The 21,305-nt window shown below is 34.5% G+C and overlaps 1 protein-coding gene across 1 annotated transcript in view; it reads right to left on the minus strand.

The window, feature by feature from the left end:
* The window catches only part of ETNK1 (ethanolamine kinase 1), a 55,941-nt gene that overhangs the window by 19,525 nt on the left and 15,111 nt on the right, over positions 1-21,305 (minus strand). Inside the window, exons 2-4 of the mRNA XM_021092211.1 lie at positions 17,735-17,994; positions 8,997-9,137; positions 4,591-4,733 (exon numbers count right to left, since the gene is read on the minus strand). Of these exons, the coding sequence (XP_020947870.1) occupies positions 4,591-4,733; positions 8,997-9,137; positions 17,735-17,994 (544 nt within the window). The remainder of the gene's footprint in view (positions 1-4,590; positions 4,734-8,996; positions 9,138-17,734; positions 17,995-21,305) is intronic.

Consider the following 21,305-nt stretch of genomic DNA (forward strand, 5'->3'; position numbering starts at 1 on the left):
AAAACCTAGTTTATAATTCCCAGAAAAGCTTTCTTTTTCTTCCACTCATTTGTATTTCCTTAAATAGCTGTAAATCAGCTTCTTGTATTTGTGGACAGAGTAAACAATCAATGGCTGCCATCACTGAAATTTAAAGTTATATATTAGATCTTTACATGAGCTTTTATGAAGAAATGAAGGGAAAACAAGAAACAAAACAGCCACCAATAAACATTCTGACAGAGTATCAAGACATGAGACAACAAACTCAAAGCTTTAGCAATTACTTCTAACAATTACTACAGCAGTTAAAAGATGAGTTGAAATTAAAATAATAGATTTGAAGTCAGTCAATAAGCAATGCTGAAATTTGTTCCTCTTAGCCTAAATTCTTTTTAATTAATTGTTAATTTAAAAGAGGACTGGTAAGTCTTACAGTTCAGGAGTGAACTACTGCTTTGGGTTTTCTTATTATGCAACAGATTCTATCATTTTATCATTAGGTATTCTTTTCTTACCTTTTTAAGATGTCATTTCACTGAAGACAAGGAATGGGCCGCTGTCTTACCAACCACCTAATTCCTGGCACTGACTAACTTTTCAAAAATCTTGACAGCTACCATCAACTTCAGAAAGGAAGCTTACTCTTCTCCCATACTCCTGAGTCCTGTCAACTGACATGATCAAAACAAGTAGAAGCAGTACTACTTCTGTGATGCCTACCAATTCCCATAATATTCGCAGGTGAAAATGCCAATAAACTGCAGAGTGCTCAGTCTTTGTGTATGTATGTACACACACACACACACAAACACATATATATACATACACACTTACTTATATACATTTTTACACTTCACATTAATCACTCAAGTTATAGTTAAGATAGAATCTACACAATGCACTTAAAGACAACCTGAGCTATCATCTCATGCCAATGAAGCGTAAATTCTTCCAGCTTATAACAACCATTTTCCCTTTTTCAGAATCAGATACATTTTGTATAATGCATCCTATAAACATAATACAGGGGTTGGCAAACAATGTGTTCTCAGGCCAAATCCAGCCCAATGGCTGTCTCTACAGTTTTATTGGAACACAACCACACACATTTGTTCATAACTTACATGAACAGTATGTGGCTGTGTTTGTGCCACAACAGAGTTGAATAGTGGAAACAGAGACTATAATATGGTATGAAAAGCCTAAAATAAGTACTACCGAGCCCCATAATATGGTATGAAAAGCCTAAAATAAGTACTACCGAGTTGGAAAATGTTTGCCAACTCCTACCTTGGTATAATAGCTGCAAATGAGTGCTGCTAAGTATCTAGTCTGGTGCTAGACTTTACAGGCATCATCTAAAATCTTCTCAGGAACCATCTCAAGGAGATATTATCTCTAAGTTACAAAAATAAAAAAAATTAAAAAAACAAAAGTTCTAGACTATCAGCAGTATAAGCACTTGCTAGAAATCTGTTAAACATGCAGTGCCCTAAGCCCATCAACAAAAATTCTTGTTCAGATGGTTTTGGATAGAGCCCAAAAACCTCTTTTTCCAAGTACCCTCAGTGATTCTGGTGCAGAGAGTAAGGACCAAACTAAACACTTAATGAAGAGATAAAATGACCTGTCTAATGGCACTTACCATCATATGTGACTGAGCAGGGATTTGAACACCAAGTGTGCTTAGTTCCAAAATCTATATTCGTTTTGACTTCTCTTAAGTTACTTAAGAGTTAAGAGTTTGCTACTCTTTTAAGAGTAACGTATCTGCTTTTAAGAGTTACTTAGAGATTTTTAATCTAGTTACAATACACAAAAATCTAAGCTATTATGATTGAAAAGTACATGCAGAGACTTCATGATAATACAGGATAAATTCACGAAGTGTAAACTAAAACCTGTACTTCCAAGAAATTAAGGGTCTGAAACACACTAAAGAGATACTAAGCTTGATGATGCAAAGGACAGTCCTGTGATTTGCACCTTTACATGTAAAAAAGGTAAAACCCTGAGCTCGAATCACATGAATGACTTAACAAATAATAAGTCAAATTTGTGAACATAATATGCAGCTTAATCATTTATTCTATAAAGAAACTATTTTAATTCCAAAAGACAACACTTGGCTCTTAGACGCTATAACAAGGTAACAAGTTAATTAAAGAATTTTGCAGTGCACATTTCTAATTTTAATAATGCTCCTTGATATTACAATTATAAGTACTAATGCTATGCTACAACTCAAATATACATTTTTTTCTGCTTATTAAATTTACATTTATGTAATTTACTTTTTTAAAATATGAGGTATGTTACTTTTCCTTATAACTAAAGACAAATATGTCAGTCACCTTACTTCAAATCCATTAGCTCTGAATGTGAAACAGAATAATAAAAAGAATAAGCTTCTAGCCACATTTTCATGAGTTTTAGCTTTTACCTGAACAACATTCCAACCATGTTTTCTTAATGCTTACGTATCAACTAATCACATAGGGTTCGATTTTTTTAAAAAAATGCTGCAAAGTTCAAATGGACAGTATAAAACCAGTGGTAAGAAAAAAATTATAGAATATCTCCATAACTAACACACAAATACAACCACAAAGACAAGAAACAAAAAAATGGTACATAATAGACTTCTATGAATTAGGGCAAACTCTAAAAACTATATCAACATAATACACTTATTGAACTGTGAGCTCTGTTCTTCTGTGTAGGGAAAAAAAATTAAGACACAAAAATATGATTTAGGTAACCCTTGGTAAAATAAACAATGACAATCTTGAACTCTTAAAGCCAGACTGAAGCATTAATATTTTACTTGAAAATGAGAACTTTTTCATATCACTATCAATAGTTTAGATAGGCAACTGGTTAAATAAAAAAGTAAAAATTGACTTTTTATACCTAAGACATAGTAATCTGATTTTTTTGGTCCCTTATATTTTAGTTTATAAGCAAGTTTGTTCTGTGAAATGAATATGCCAAAGAAACTTATAAAATAAAAATATGAAAAGTTAAAATTATATTCCAAAGGAAATAACAGATTCTCTTAATTAACTTGCAGTTAAAAATAAAGCTGAGTGTCCACTTCAAAAGTAAGATGAAGACCCTCACTTGAAATTCCATTACATAAAATAATGTGTTGTTAGATCTTGCACTGAACTTAAAAGCTAATACATCACTTTAATGTATAACTAATATTCTTGTCTCATAAATGGCATTGAGATTTGGTTACTAATATATAATGTAGTATATATATACTATGATAATTACATACAATAAGTGGATAGTAATAAATTAAAGGACACTGTCAAGTATTTGATGTTTTAGTGTACAACTGAAATTTTAGCAAAATGATTCCATGAAGACTTCAAGACATTCGAAATAAAGATGTTGGCTCAGAAAACTTTTTAAAAAATAGAATCTCTAGTCTACATTAGAATATCAAATATAGAAGGTACTTAAGCATGTTTTGGAAAATACGTACTTAAGTCTATGATCCTTGACAGTGTTCTTTGGTTGGTTTTCTTCAAGTTAAAGTCAGTTACAATACCGACAATACTTTACAATATAAAGGCTTTTGCATTACAATAGTCTCAGCTTACAATCTGATAAGAATGGTCATAAATAATAATTTAATATAATATGACCACTTAGTCAGAATTCTTTGGCTTTAATATCTTCACAATAGCACACCTGAATTCAAAATAATCTTCCAACTATAATACCTATCTTCAAAACTGGTTTCCCAAAAAATGCAATAGCTTCAAAGTTTCAAAGAGACTTTTTGAGTTAATATTAATCTTTCAACCAAAACTGTATTTTAAATTTCAGTTTGGTACTGAAGGGCATCTACCATTTAGCAACCAAACCTCAAACCACTTTATCCAATAATATAATACAGCCATGTGTCTCTCAATTATGAAAACAGAGAATTTGAATACGGCAAGATAGGAACAATCCCAAAAAACATTTCACAAAAAGTATCACTGTCTATACCTCAAAAACTATTAAACAATTTAATAGAGTGTCTTGATTATTACTTTAGTAGATAAAATTTCTGCAACTACAAATAAAATTTCCTTCATCTGTGGCTCTCTCCTTAGCATCAAAATATCTAACAAATCAGTGTAATAAACAGATAATAGGAAACCTGGAAACATATTCGTTTCTAATACTGCTGTCTTCCTCCCACCCAAAACTCAAAAAATTTCTGTGTTTATAATGCAGTGCAATGTTATTTGGTTTTTCAATAAATCCCATGACAAGCAGATACATTTTCAAACCATGAATTACCAAATATTTACAGTTAAATTTATAAACAAAGTTGTTTTATCATTTTTTCATTTTAAACTCTTTAACAGAAACCAAAAACTGTTTCTAATAAACCAATTCTAAGAAACATATTTTATACAAATATATAGAGAATATATATTCCTAATTTAGCAGATACCATGACTCTGTAACCAAAATAAAACAATGATGACTTCATACATGTTTTTAACCTTTGCATTTGAATTAATTTACTGACAGAAAAATTAAAGGACCATTAAGAACATAAAGAAAAAACTTTACTTACTGCTAAAGTCAAATACCTACCTTGTTTCTCATTGTAGATTATATTCTTACATAATAGGTCATTATGGCAAAGCACAACTGGTGAGCCCAGGTTGGAAAGAATGTCCTTCATCCAAGTCATCTCTTCCTGAAGAATCTGAGGGCTTGGGATATCACTTAGGAATCTTTTAGTTTAAAAAAAAAAAAAATTGTTTATGTTAATGACATTTTTTTGAAATTTCATTAAAACTAAAACTTTTTTTTCTTTTTTTTCCTTCCAGTTTTATTATGATATAATTGACACACAGTACTGTATAAATCTAAAGTGTTCAGCATGATTTAACTTACATAGATCAGGAAATGATTACTACAATAAGGTTAGTGAGCATCCACCATCTCAGATACAAAATAAAAGGAAAAAAATGTATTTTTTTTGTAATGAAAACTCTTATGATTTACTCTCTTAACAATTTTCCAAGAGTTCCCACTGTGGCTCAGTGGGTTAAGAACCTGACTAATATCCACGAGGATGTGGGTTCAATCACTGGCCTTGCTCAGTGGGTTAAGAATCCACTGCTGCAAGCTGTGGCATAGACGGTGGATGAAGCTTGGATCTGGCATTGCTATGGCTGTAGCATAGGCCAGCAGCTACTGCTCCAATTCAACCCCTAGCCTGGGAATTTCCATATGCCACAGACGAGGCTCTAAAAAAAAAGACAAAAACAAAAACAATTTTCACATATAACACATAGCAATGTTAGTTTATCATGTTGAATATTATCGAAACTTTTGACTACTTTCATCCAATTCCCCCTTCCCCACACCCTACCTCTGGTGACCACAGATCTGATCTCTTTTTCTCTGAATTAGTTTGGTTTTGAAATATAAATGATCTACAACACTATATTACTTCCTTGTGCATGACATAGTAATTCGATATTTCTATACATACCAAAAAATATCTGTTAATAAGTTCTTTCCATTTATTTTATTTATTCATTCATTTATTTATTGTTTTTGCTTTTTTAACGCTACACCTGTGGCATATGGAAGTTCACAGGCTACGGGTTGAATCAGAGCTACGGCTGCCGGCCTACACCACAGCGGCAGCAACGCAGGATCTAAGGTGTGTCTGCAACCTACACCAACAGCTGACAGCAATTTCAGATCCTTAACCCACTGAATGAGGCCAGCGATGGAATCAACATCCTTATGGATACTAATCAGGTTCATAATCTGCTGAGCCCCAACAGGGAACTCCAAGTTCTTTCCATTTAAATGCAGAGACTTCTCATTTAAAACAAGCCAGTTATTTTAGAAGTTGGAATAAAGCAAAACCATTATAATAAACTTAAACACGATTAAAAAGAAACTGAGCCACGGTTAAAATGCAGGGCAGAAAACTAAAAAATTTATCATTACAAATTGGGACAGAGGAGTAATATATATTAGCTAATAACTAACATTTACTAACACTATTCTAAATGTTTTAGATTTATCTCTATTTGATAGATGGGAAAACCAAGACACAAGCTTAATAAAAATAGGTTTAAGTATATTATTTAAAGTTATAAAGATTGTCCATTAAAGAACTAAAACATCTATTTCAAGCTTGGAAGGGTGAATGCAGCTAAATCACATTTGAAACTCAACAGATTATCTACTATTAATGAACCAACTCATTATATGATAATCATACAATTGTTAATCATATAAATATTATGATATTATATGATTACCATATAGCATACTCATCTTTACAGAGAATTGCCTCAGCAGTCAGACTGGGAAAGGTGGGAGTTAGTACGGCAAACAAGATTAGCAATTATGGCTTTTTATCCTACTCTTTTCTGTACTGTTTATTATGCTGTATTTGTAATAATTTGATAAAAATAAAATGGAACAAAAATAAAATGCTATTAATTCCTCAATAGCATCATTAGACTTACAAAATTGCTGTTTGTCTACTTTCTTTTCTTCCCTTAATATTTCAAGCCAAGTTCTTTTCATTCTTTCTCTATACAGTTTCTCATATTACCCCTTACATTTCCATTATTTTTCAACACAATACAGATTCTATATCACTGAATTTACTTTAATGAATGTACCTATTAAGGTGGCTGCTACCAGTATTCTCCCAACTACTGCATTCTCTTCCACACATAGCTTCCAATAGAAATCCTTATATGAGCTTTTTAAAATGGTGTAATTTTAGAGTTCCCATAGTGACCCAGTTAATGAACCCAACTAGCATCCATGAGGACGCGGATTTGATCCTTACTCTCGCTCAGTGGGTTAAGGATCCAGCGTTGCCATGAGCTGTGGTGTAGGTCACAGACATGGCTCGGATCCCACGTTACTATGGCTCTGGTGTAGGCCAGCGACTACAGCTTCGATTTCACCCCTAGCCTGGGAACCTCCACATGTTATGGGTGTGACCCAAAAAGACAAAAAAAAAAATAAAATGAAAGGGCAAAATTTTCAAGAATTTATTTAAAAGGTACTGAGTTGAATGGAAATAATAGGACTCAAAGGATTATTAACATAATTACAATCATGTACAGACAAAAAGAAATGAAAGATATGAAAAATGTTTTTAATATTTTGATATATTTAATGTTTTAGTTGTATATTTTCTACTGGGACAAGGTGCTTTTGCTTTTTTATTTAAGCATATCATATCTCCAGCTTTGCCTGAGTATCACTAACCTCAAGGATTTAAAGTAACCTTCTCTGAATAACAATAACTATAATTTTTAAAATAGCAGCTATTATTTTTCAAGCATTTATTTAGACAGGCACTTTTCTAAACAATTTATATATACTAACTCAATCCTTATAAAACCCCTAAAAGGTAAATATACTACCCTTATTATTTCCATTTTATGGAAGAGGAAACAAGTAACTTCTCCAAGGTTACCCAGCAGAACTGTTAATTGGCAGAACTGAGATTTGAACTCAGGCAGTCTGGCTCCAGAGCCTTGTAGTCTTAACACACAAAATACCACACTGCCTCTCAACTCTCTCAACCATTGCCATCTACTTCACTATTTTAAAGTGATTTTCCCTTTCTACCTGCTGATCTTCAAGAGCCTAGTAGAAGGCAGGAGGCAAATGGAGCTCACTCTAGGGACACAAACACTGGAAGCAGTCATTCTGGGGAGCTCATTCTACCAGGAGAACACTGGTGCTGACAGGCACCACTCTGGAATCCTCCTTCTAGCTTATTAGCACCAGGACCCACCCCTGCTCCAGCAGACCAACTTTAGGACACCTACAGTCCCTCAGGTGGCCACCGAGGGAGCCCCAACCACCAGCAAAATGAAAGCTTTTGGACACCCCAGAACCCATAGCCAGCTATGCCAGGAACCAGCTCTGTCCACTGGCGGGCTGATACCAACTCTGGGGAATCCCAGAGCCCTTCAGCCAGAGACCCAGAGACCTGGCTCCACCCAACAACAGAGCAGCATTAGGCCCAGGAGCCTATGGGATCTGGGTCCTGTCCTACTAGCAGGCTGACACTAGATCTGGGACCTCTGGCCCCACAACCACCTACCCCAGACAGAACTGAGTTCTACCCACCAGAGGGCCAGCACCAGCCCCATTAACATTGTGGTATGTTATATTACAAAAGTTAAGAGAGTAAATCCTAAGGGCTTTCATCACAAAGCAAAAAATTTTTTTTCTCTGTGTTTAATTTTATATCTATATGAGACGATGGATGTCACTAAACTTAACTGTGGTAATCATTTCATAATGTATGTAAGTTATGTTGTACTCCTTAAGCTTATACAGTGCCATATATCAACTACATCTCAATAATATTAACTGGAAGAAAAAATGATTATATAATTTAGATTCTAAATACTGATTTACAATTTTTCTATACAGAAAATAAAATACCTTAGTCACTTTGACCTGAAGTTTTACAAAAGCTGAGACTCCAGTAAATGAATTTTCAACCTCATTTTCTAAGACTTAAAAAGTCACAGAAAACTAAGACAACCCAAACTTTTTCGCATGCATATATTACTACACTGCCCCAATGTTGATCTTTAGGTCTATTCAAAATAGCTTCCCTACTAAAAGAACTTTTTTAAAAAGGTCTCTATGGTGTCAACACACACAATGCAAAAATCTACCCAATCATAGTGATCGTTTATATGAGGCTTACTTCCAAATAAATGTTCTTCACTGGTTTCCTGGCCCTCTACTTCCCCACTTTTATAGCGATTGCTTTTTTTCCCCTTAGAGTTGGCTGGGGGAGGAGAAGCAGTTAAATTTCTGTAGTACTTTCTGAGAGTCAAATGAATTAATGCTTATTATACTTAAATGCAAAGAGATAAATGAAATCTGATTTTATCCACAGTAACCTTAGTTATCTTTGAAACCCTATATATAGAGCAAAGCAATGTAAAACATAATCTCAAATGGAAAAGTAATTTTACCTCTTATTGATGTCTTCATCTACAAATCCTGTAGGAATGAGAGAGAAATATTTTCCCATCTTTAGCCATAGATTAGATTTGGGAATCCAGCCATTGTGTGCATGAATAGCATGGATTTTAGCAAGCTGACGTGCTATTAGCCTGTTTAAAAACAAAACAGCATAAAGAAGAAAGGTGTTAAGCACTCTATAGTTCACACTGACCCAGGCAAACTGAAATATCTAAGGTGCCTAGTTATAACATGATTTATTTTTACCATATATGATTCAAAATAATGTGGCAAGTCAGAAGAGGCAAACAAATGTTTAGAATAGAAGTAGTAAGAAACACTTAAAATGAATACAGTGATATTGTCTAAAAGGGATTGAGTATCTGGATATAGGCAGCCTATTTTGCTCATACAATGTTTGGGACCAGTAGAACAATACATAACTATAAATATAAATGATTTCAAAGTGCATGTTAGATATTAATCACTGATGCATTTAAATTGCACTGGGTCATTTTAGTTTTAATCTTTTGAAGTCACTGATAAAGGGCAAAAAAAGTTACTAAAGTAAAAAAGTAAATGGGCAGAGAAATAGGTTTTATAAGTTAATTTTTTTAAGTGTGTTAACAACCAACTCTCTGAACAAATGTTAGGATTTTATGATGTGAAATAGTGAATAGCAAAATATATGTAATTCTGTTCTTTAACCCACCTTAATTTTTTAAGAGAAACACTTATATTGTTGTTCTTAAACTTTAAGCTTAAAGTTTACATGTAGAATCAAATTCAGCAAGCTCCTGAGCCTAAAATTGCTGCAACTGTGCAAGAGTAGTGTCTTATGCATTCCTCATGTTGTTTTCACACCCTCTGAAAAATAAGTGTGATGAGGTTTCACTATAACCGAGTAAAATTTGCTTTGGGCTTTTATTCTGATGATCAAGTTAGGATTCTATGGATTCTGAAGTTGTGTAAAAGGAGAGACATAGGTATCATATTGAGACTAATTTTTTTCCTTTAAGGTATTGCATTCTTGTCCAAAATGGGAAATTTGGCTGATTTGAGTATGCAACCATGCAAAAAAAGTCTTAATGCATTACCAAAATATTAAAATATATGATATTTTTAGGTATGCATTTTGGTTCATACCTCACAATTAGCAAATATTTTTATATAAATGAATATTTGACTGACCTTCCCCTAAGAATACTAAAATATATTTATATTATATATACATTATATATATTTATTTATTTATTTTATGCCAATCTCTCATATTTGCATAGAAGGCTAGGCCCAAAGGAACACACACTACTTTTTTTTTTTTCTGGCAGTGCCTATGACATGTGGAAGTTCCTGGGCCAGGGATCTAACCTGTGCCACAGCAGTAAACAGACACAGCAGGGAATACACAGGATCCTTAAATCTGCTAAGCCACCAGGGATCGCCTGAACATATAGTACTTTAAGCACCAGGAAACTTCAAGAAAAAGTCAAATGATGAACAAAATCAAAACAGAGTGAAAATATACATATATACATGCACACATGTATAAATACATACATGTGTATGACACATACATATTTGAAGCTAGTAAGAATTTGTTTTAAAATTTTAAGGAGTGGAGTTGGGACAAGAGGCCTGAAGAACAGTGATCCACGTTACATAAAACTCAAGGGGTGAACTATATCAACTGAACATTATATCCTAGAAATGGTGACCCAACAAATGAGATCAGCGATTTAGGAGAAGAGTCACATATTAGAACAGAAATTTAATACAACAAATTCTATTTGCTGTGAGCTTCGAAAATAAACAATAATGTCATTTTTTATAGTTTTACCCCAGAGTTTGTATGAGTCCTTGATTTGCAAAATACAAAATGTAGTCTCAGAAGTTATCAAAACGTAAGTTATTGAGCTAGGAGTGACTGGGATGACAATTCTATGGTAAATACTTTAAAATGGCCACAACTGCAAGAAACTCTTACATGTCAATGGAATCTGTTGAACATAAATACCTGCTAGAAGAAAAAGTACCTACCAGTTTTGAGTGACTTGACTTTTCTGGCATAAAGGTGGCTAAGTGGAACTGAGTCAGGATTTGAACTGATTATGTGATGCAAAAGCCAAGGCCTTTCCGCTATAGTATATTACAGTAAAACCACACAGAATTAGTTGGGTTTTCATTCTGACTTTGCCATTTGTATTTTCAGTCTATCCTCAAGAAAATCATTTCATTTCTCTGAGTCTCAGTTTTCTTACAAAGAAAACCAAATTACTGGAATAATCTTAAAGGTTGCCTTCAAATCTAACATGCTATATACTCCTGAATACCAGAAAAATTTTATATAAGAATTTACTCAATTTAAAGATCTAAGGAATTTCCTGGGAGCTCAGCAGGTTAAAGATCCAGTATTGCCAGTGCTGTGGCATAGGTTTGATCCCTGGCCTGGAAACTTTTGAATGTCATGGGCATAACCAAATATAAAAAAAGAAAGATTTAAGTTCAGTAATGACAACAGGAATTTCACATTCATATTCATATACAAAGACCCTGTAGACTATATTCCATTTCATACCAATTTCCTACTGGTTATAATAGAAATATTAAGTAAACACAAACTATGGAGTGAAAGAGGCAAAAATTTCCAAATAACACTAATTTTTATCAAAAATTATCAATATTTTCTCCTTTAAACAAATCTCTGAAATTACAGGTGAAATTATAAAAATTTTATATAAAAATTATATATGAAATTTTAAAAACATTTCTGAATAATGTGATACATACTTACTCAAATGGAAAACAAACTAAAATATTAATAATCATCACACAATAGCAAATTAATATTTACAAAAAATCTATTTGCAAAACTTAAGTCCTAATGATTAATATTTTCTGGTCCTTTTTTTTTGTATTTTCTAGGGCCGCACCCACAGCATATGGAGGTTCCTGGGCCAGGGGTCTGATTGGATCTGTAGCTGCCAGCCTACCCCACAGCCACAGCAATGTAGGATCCGGGCCGCGTCTGCAACCTACACCACAGCTCACAGCAACGCGGGATCCTTAACCCACTGAGCGAGGCCAGGGATCGAACCTGTAACCTCATGGTTCCTAGTCGGATTCCTTAACCACTGAGCCATGACAGGAACTCTGATTATTTTGTTTGGTCCTTTTTTTTTTTTTTTTTTTTTTTTGTATTTTCTAAAATAAATTACAGATATATCTGCCCTATCTATAGGTGCACTGTTAAAAAGAATTTGATTATATAATGGACACAACATTGACATTAAATGACAGCATCATGCTTATATAATAGATAAAAATGTATTCAGTGTTGTTTAAAATGTTTTGTAGAATTTTCCTATGTAATTTTAAAAAATAGTGGCAAATAATAATAGCAATAGTTGAGATTGGTTTGTCAATATTATCAGTAAATACTAACACTAAGTTATTCTACAAGAGGCAAAGACCATGCCTTACTCTTCCATGCTAGCAATAAGGATGCCAAGCAATAAGGATGCCAAGACCATTTGATGGCAAAAGACAGTCTTTTCAACAACTGGTCCTGGAAAAAACAGGCTATCCATATGTAAAGGAGAGAAGTTTCTGAATCTTTTTCTTAAATCACGCATAAAAATGATAACAACGTGGATCGAAAAATCTAAATATAAAAGCTAAAACTATAAAACCCTTAGAAGAAAACATGGGGGAAAGCTTCATGACACTGGACTTGGCAATGATTTCTTGGATATGACATCAATAGCATAGATAACAAAAGTAAAAACAGATAAACTGGAGTACATCAAAATTTAAAACTGTGCATCAAAGGACAAAATCAACAGAATAAAAAGGTAAGCCACAGAATTAAGTAAAATATTTGTAAAATATTTGTAAGTCATAAAGTACTCTTACATCTTGACAACAAAAGACAAACAATCCAATTAGAAAACTGGTAGAGGACTTGAATTGACATTTCCCACAATATGATACACAAATAGCCAACAAGCATAAGGAAAGATGCTCAACGTGACTAAACATTAAGGAAACAGAAATTAAAACTACAATGAGATACCACCTCCTCGAAGTTATGATGGCTACTACCAAAAAAGAAAAAAAAAAAAAAAAATAGGAGTGTCCGTCATGGTTTTTAGCAGGTTAAGAACCTGACTAGTATCCATGGTTTGACCCCTGACCTCGCTCAGCAGGTTAAGGATCCAGAATTGCCATGAGCTGTGGTGTAGGGTGCAGGCAAAGCTCAGAGCGGCTGTTGCTGTGGTTGTGGCATGGGCTGGCAGCTGCCCAGGAATTTTCATATGCTGCAGGTGCGGCCCTAAAAAGCCAAAAAAAAAAAAAAAAAAAAAAAAAAAAAAGCAAGGACTTGGAGAAACTGAACCCTTGTGCACTGTTGGTAGGGAATGTAAATTTGTGCAATTGCTATGGAAAACAGTAAGGTAGGTCCTAAAAAAATTACAACATGATAAGCAATTCTATCTCTTTTCCTTTTTTTTTGCTTTTTAGGACCGCACCCACCAGATGCTGGCCTACACCACAGCCGCAACAACACCGGATCTTTAACCCACTGAGCGAGGCCGGGGATCAAACCCGCAACCTCATGACCACTAGTGGGATCCGTTTGCAATGTGCCATAACAGGAACTACGCTGCTTCTGATTATATCCCCAAAAGATTTGAAAACAGGGTCTTCAAACATCATTTGCACACCCAAGTTCATAACAGCATTATCCACAATAGTGAAAAAGTAGAAGTAACCCAAACGTCCACCTATGGATTAATGAATAAACAAAACTTGGCAAACACATACAAAGGAATATTAGCCTTAAACAAGGAAGGAAATTCTGACACATGCTACAACATGGTTAAACTTTGAAGACACTGGGCTAAGTGAAATTAGCCAGGCACAAAAAGATAAAAATATGATTCCATTTATACAAGGTACCTAGAATAATCAAGTTTATACAGATAGAAAGTAGAATGATAGTTGCCAAGGCTTGGTAAAAGGGAGAATGGGAAACTTCTTTAATGCACATACAATTTTAGTTTTGTAAGAAAAAAATTGCATAGATTGGTTGCACAACTATGTGAATGTACCTAACATTACAGAACTGTACAAAAAATGATTAAGATGGTAAATTTTGTTATATGAATTTTATCACAATTTAAAAAATGTTAATTAAATGGTCAAAAAATATAGTTCTTAAAAAGCCTTCATTAGAGAACGTCAATTGTTTTCTATTAGTAAATTTCACATACAACTATATAAAAGCTCTTCATTAAGGTGACTTAGCATTATTTAAATAACCATTAATTTGTATTTGTATACTCAAAAGGTAATACAAAATTAAGTTTTCTGATTTTCACTATCATAGATTGGTCCTTCTTTTGCCTACTCTCAATAAGATAAGGTTTTACTGAACTAATACCAAGGCAAATGGTACTTGAAAATTCCATACTCAATAAAGCCAAATGTTTGAAAATCTCAAGGCTGCAAAGAATTCCCTCAAATACCCACTAATACTGACTGCTCCTCCTCTTGGAAGTTTTTAAAAAATTGAGAGCATTATTATAATAATAACAGGCATTTTTTGAAATTAGAAAAAAAATCCCTAATCCTACACCATTCCATCAGAATGAACTTTTTTACAAACTCCCTTTGGGCTTTCACATAAGCAAATTATTGTCTGACTTATAGCTATAGTTCAACTATTAAGCTGATTTTTTCCTTTTAGTCCTACATCAGACATTTTGCATGTTTTAGACAATATTCAAAATTATAATTTCAATAGAAACATAACACTCATTTGTGCTGATATACCTTAGTTATACCATATTAAAGAGTTGCCATAACACAAATAAGCATATAACATTCTTTTATATATTACGCTACTGATTTCCAAAAGAGAACATTACCAATTTTACTGCAACCCACAGTGTACCAGTTCCACTATAATATCCTCAGCATTAGAAAATGGTGTTTGTTTAGTTACATTCTTGACAAATGTGCAGTAATTCACTTTAAACTGCATTTCTCCCATTATGTCTATTGCTGGATGGTTTCGATTAAACTTCAGCTAGGATTCCCAGCTCTTATGGCAAGTTTTAGGGAAATACCTGATGAGAAAATTCTTAAACATGTTTGATTTAAAAAAAAAAAAGTTAAAGGTCTCTGCAATACTTGATTGCTACAGAAAAGTTCAAATAAAACAGATTAGGGAGTTCCCATTATAGTTCAGCGGCTTAGGAACCCAACCAGTATCCATGACAATGTCGGTTCAATCCCTAATCTCGCTCAGTGAGTTAACTATCCGGCATTACCGCAAGCTGCAGTGTAGATTACAGATGCAGCCTGGATACGGCATTGCTGTGGCTGTGGTACAGGCCAGCAGCTGCAGCTCCCATTCAACCCCTAGCTCCAGGAACTTCCATATGCCCCAGATGTGGCCCTAAAAAGAAAAAAAAAGATGATAAATTTCCATGAGTTGAACTACTCGCTAAGCATTAGCCAGATGCAATTCATCTTTACCTAATATTACCCTCAGCTTCCTTTTTTTTTTTTTTGCTTTTTAGGGCCATACCACAACATACAGAGGTTCCCAGGCTAGGGGTGGAACTGGGGCTGTAGCCACTGGCCTGCGCCACAGCCACATCAGATCCAAGCCGTGTTTGTGACCTACACCACAGCTCATGGCAATGTTGGATCCTTAACCCACAGAGTGAGGCCAGGGATCAAACCTGTGTCCGAATGGATGCTAGTCAGATTCATTTCTGCCGAGCCACGACAGGAACTCCTGTTATCTTATTTATAAACTAATTTCCCAACTATACCACAGTAAACTATCTGTACTTTTTTTTGAAAATCTTCTTTCTTCTTTGTATACTTATTTAGTTTATTTTTTCCCCAAGGTTATTGTATGTCACAGACTGTAAATTACTAGTAGGGCAGAGACTCTCTGAATTAAACATAAATACGCAAGACTAAATTAAACATAAATACGCAAATTTTATACGCAAAGTAGATACTTTTATATGCAAATTAGATACTCTTTATTATAATAACAATATAGGCAAGTAGCTGTGTCTAAAGAAGCCAAATAAGAGAATATTGTGGACTTTGATCTAAGGCTCAAGACCCTTTCAGGAGGTTTGTGAGGTTAAAACCATTTTTCAGGCGTTCCCGTCGTGACTCAGCCTAAACGAATCCAACTAGTAACACGAGGATGCAGGTTCGATTCCTGGCCTCACTCAGTGGGTTAAAGGATCTGGCGTTGCCGTGATCTGTGGTACAGGTCACAGATGCAGCCTGGATCTGGCGTTGCTGTGACTGTGCTATAGGCCAGAGGCTATAGCTCCAATTTGACCCCTAGCCTGGGAACCTCCATATGTCATGGGTGCAGCCTTAAAAAAGACCAAAAAAAAAAAAAAAACCTGCTTTTCATAACGTATTATTTACCTTTCTTCACTCTCATTTTCTAACAAGTGTACAGTATAGTTTTGAGAAGCTACATAAGGTGGTATGATGATGTCATCATGCTGACAGCTAAAAAAATGTGCACTTGACATTCTTTCATTCTAAAACATTTGTTTTAATTGCTAACATGGTAAATACTGATAAACATAACTCACATAAGTAAAAGTTCTTTGAATCCTAGAAGTTGTAAAAGGGTCTTGAGACCAAAATGTTTGAGAACTCCTGATTTAAACTACGAATGAACTTGTTTTCAAATCAAACTCTTTAATTTTGAAAGAACAGAAAAGTTTTAACAATTTTAGAAAAATGATTAAGCGTATGTAAAACATTATTCTTATAGAAAACATAATACTTTGAATTAAATAATTAGAAGTTTAAAGAGTAAAAAAGACGTGTTAACAAAATTAAAAGAATCTTAGAGTAAGCAAGAACTCCAAAACTATGAGCAACTGAGTAACAAAACTTAGTGTAGGAAATGTACAATATTTTTTTTTTTTCTTTTGTCTTTTTGCCTTTTCTAGGGCCACTTCCTGCGGCATATGGAGATTCCCAGCCTAGGAATCGAATCGGAGCTGTAGCCACCGGCCTACGCCAGAGTCACAGCAATGTGGGATCCGAGCTGCGTCTGCAACCTACACCACAGCTCACGGCAACGCCGGATCATTAACCCACTGAGCAAGCCCAGGGACCGAACCCGCAACCTCATGGTTCCTAGTCGGATTCGTTAACCACTGCGCCACGACGGGAACTCCGGAAATGTACAATACTTTGATTCAATCTCTACTTTAAAAAATTAAGAAGTCTTTTCTTTTCTTTTTTTTTTTTTTTTTTTTTTTTTTTTTTGTCTTCTTAGGGCCACACCAGCAGTAAATAGAAGTTCCCAGGCTAGGGGTCGAGTCAGAGCCATGAGCCTGCCCACCTACACCCCAGCAATACAGGATCAGAGCCCCGTCTACACCCCATACCACAGCTCACAGCTCACTGGATCCTTAACCCAGTGAGAGAGGCTAGGGATCAAACTCTTGTCCTCTTGGGTACTAGTTGGTTTCATTACCACTGAGACACGATGGGAACTCCTGAGCCTCTGCAAAAGGCTAATAATCCTAGCAAAACAAGACAAGACAAAACCTGAAGTGAAGAAAGTTTTTAGATTAACACAGTTGTTCAAGGAAAGAAAAGGTCTTTTTAAAAAACATTTCCATAGTGCACATAGTACTCCTTATTTTTCAAAAGGAAAAGTTATTTAGAAAAAGAAACGTACCTGAAAATGGCAGGGTTGCAGACATGCTTTGGATCCAACGCTTCTCCCTGTATAAATTCATAGCATAGTCCATTGTTGAAGGTACAGTAGAGTTGTGGTGCACAGCCATGAGCCTGCAACACTCGGAAACTCTTCACTTCTTCCTCTCGATCAACTAACAACTCAGTCTTATTGCCATAAATTCGTACCAGGACTACGTCCTCCATTGTGTTGCCCACATAACAGCCAATAAGCTTATTTGTGATTCCATCTGTGAAAAGCTGCCAAAAAAAAAAAAAAAAAAAAAAGAAAGAAAGAAAAATGGGAGAAAAACCAATTATTTACTTTTAAGGAAAATAATTAAACACTAATTGAAAGACAGTATCTACTTTTTTTTCTTTTTAGGGCCACACCTGCAGCATACGGAAGTTTCCATGCTAGGGGTTGAATTGGAACTGTGGCTGCTGGCCTACATCACAGCAATATGTGATCTGAGCCACAGCAATGCCAGATCCTTAACTGACTGAGTGAGGCCAGGGTTCGAACCCACATCCTCATGGACACTAGTCAGGTTCGTAACCTGCTGATCCACATCAGGAACTCCAAAAATATCTACTTTTTAACATAACATTTGAATATGATTTTGCCTAATGCCTATAATTTTAATTCTAGATTTTAAAAAATGCTATTTAATTTGTTGCTCTCTTCTCTCTCCTATGTCTAATAGATTTGAAGGTCTCTGAAGACATAGAGAAAGCAGCTCTTTTGTGAGCATAGCATATGACATAAAAAAATCTTTAACAATGCTCACAAGTTTAAATATACATGTATAATGTACTGTAATTTGTATTATGGTAAATCTCCAACTTATAAAAAACTAATTTTTTTTTTTTTTGTCTTTTTTTGTCTTTTGTCTGTTGTTGTTGCTATTTCTTGGGCCGCTCCCAAGAAATATGGAGATTCCCAGGCTAGGGGTTGAATCGGAGCTGTAGCCACCGGCCTACGCCAGAGCCACAGCAATGTGGGATCCGAGCTGCGTCTGCAACCTACACCACAGCTCACGGCAACGCGGCAACGCCGGATCCTTAACCCACTGAGGAAGGGCAGGGACCGAAACCGCAACCTCACGGTTCCTAGTCGGATTCATTAACCACTGCGCCACGATGGGAACTCCAAAAAACTAAATTTTAAACATTATTTTCAACGATTACTTAACATAATATGCATTAGAAACTGTTTTAAGTATTCAGGTTAGAATAATTTAAACTTGAATGCTAAAGCTAAAAGAAATAAATAAATAAATAAGCACAACCTTACTTAGAAATAGAGGTAACTAGAAGTTTCTTTGATATTTTCTAAAAGGGAGTTTGAGGACTTTTAAGTACTTAAAGAACTTTTTTAGACTGAAGTACAATGATATAATAAAAAGCAAACAAATGATTAGCAATACTAGTTCTTTAAGTCTGTTAAAAAATTAACTTTTATTTTCTGCTACACTAATTTACCCAGTTATATATAACTAAGAGCTTTTGGAGGCTCTCAGGTGGAATAAAGGGATAGGAAAGTGAAAGTAAGAATTAAGGACACTTTTCCCAAGATAACTTGGAAAGAATAGCAATAATGCACAATGGATAAGTTTTATACACATTTAACTAATGCCTAAGAAAGAGGGTAAAAGTTCCTATTTTGATAAGAGTGTTGTAATGATAAATGACATCTGAAAAGGCCTGAGATCTTCAGTTGAAATGTGAAACAATATATTTACTTATCCTTAGTCACCTACTGCAGGTCAATTTTATGGGTTAATGTGGAAAGATTTATTTTAAATACCTATATTTTTTGGGTATGTAGAAACATGCAAACATTGCTTTCCACCTAGGTTTCAAAAAGGTGCTATGTATGGAGACACTAACAAGAAGCATACGCATTTAAACTAAATTCCATCATTTTACTAAAATCTATTTTGAAAAGCATGTTGTTTCTTAATAAAATGCCATATCAATTCACACATGTTATTCTGTAATTTCTCCAGATGTCATGCAGAGATAAAGTATTTCAATTACTGTAATAAAGTCTGAGAAATTAGCATTCTGAAATGCTTATAATGAATAACACTCTAATAATCCAGGACTCATAATCTGTTTTCTACATCCTTATAACAAATAGTAAGGACTTAATACTTAAACATAAAAACCCATATAGAACATTAATGTTTTCTTGATCTAGCTTACAACAAATGTATTCTTTTGCTCTTGCCTATAATAAATTTATTTAGTTGTGCCTGCTACAGTATACATACAGTAACATACATAAAAAGATATATGCACTTAAAAGGGCTAGAAATGATAACATTACTAAATAAACTATAAAACATATATAAGGATGACATAGGATTCCCAACTCCCATGACACTAACCCTAATAATCTCTATTGTACAGTCACCTATCTGCCATGAAATGACAGTCACAATAAATCTGTAGAGCAAAAAAATAAATATATGAAAATATAACTTCATTTATAAGAATATTTTATGTATAGATAAGGATAAAAATGTGTGCAAAGATATCCAATAAAAATATTACGTAGTTTCAATCTTATTTCTTGTTTCCCTCTAAGTAGTTTAAACTTTTTTCTTTTGGCTTATGTGTGTTTTCTCACTTTTTTTTTTAATGCAATGAATCTAGTTTACAGGTGAAAAAATTAAATTACTGAGAAAAACAAAAGAAATCCAAGAGCTAGGAACAGACCTGGCACACACATCAAGGCCTGCAGACTGTTGAACATAAGCAAATTGACAGAACACTAATATCAGATGAGGCCACTCTGTGACCATAATGGAGCAAGACAAAAACAAAACCACTCTGTAATCATGTCTGAACATAGACAAAACTATGAATTTTTTCTAAGCCACAAAAACGACCAAACATCCTCCTAGTCTGGCTAGTGTGAAAGACTGCTGCTCCTTTTCCAGTCACAGCTTTGGCCCTGCTTCATTCCTCCAGTCCTCTAGGTAAGATGTGTTACCCACAACAGCAATACACTGCCCCTTTTCCTTCCTGACAGCCCCCAATCCAGAGGAAAGCCTTGTTTCCTTGAACCCTCTCCCAAATCACCCAACAAATTCATACTAAGCCCTTTTTACACTCACATACTGAAAGCCCCACTATTCCACATGGAATAATTCTTCCTTAACTGCAGGGAGTAATAAACCCAACTTGTTCAGCTATTGGCATGTTCCTGATGATCTCTTAAGATTTCTGACTTTAAAGATGTATATTATTGCTTTTTGCTCTTGGATGATTTTTCACCTCATATATAAACCAACAAATAATTTCAATGTGCTGAACTTCTGAAACATGCAATTAAAAATATACAAGGCATATACTAGGTATGTGTACTATATCAAATATACACTAGAAATAAAAAATTCCACCTCAGGAGTTATTGTGGCTCAGTAGATATGCCATTGGTACAGCCCTAAAAAGACTGAAATGAAACGAAATGAAACGAAACAAAATAAAACAAAATTCCACCTCAATAGAAGGGGAACAAAACTAACACAAATATCATGGAGCTCCTTTTTATAGGGTTT

The sequence above is a fragment of the Sus scrofa genome, chromosome 5, assembly GCF_000003025.6.
Source record: "Sus scrofa isolate TJ Tabasco breed Duroc chromosome 5, Sscrofa11.1, whole genome shotgun sequence".
Taxonomy (NCBI): domain Eukaryota; kingdom Metazoa; phylum Chordata; class Mammalia; order Artiodactyla; family Suidae; genus Sus; species Sus scrofa.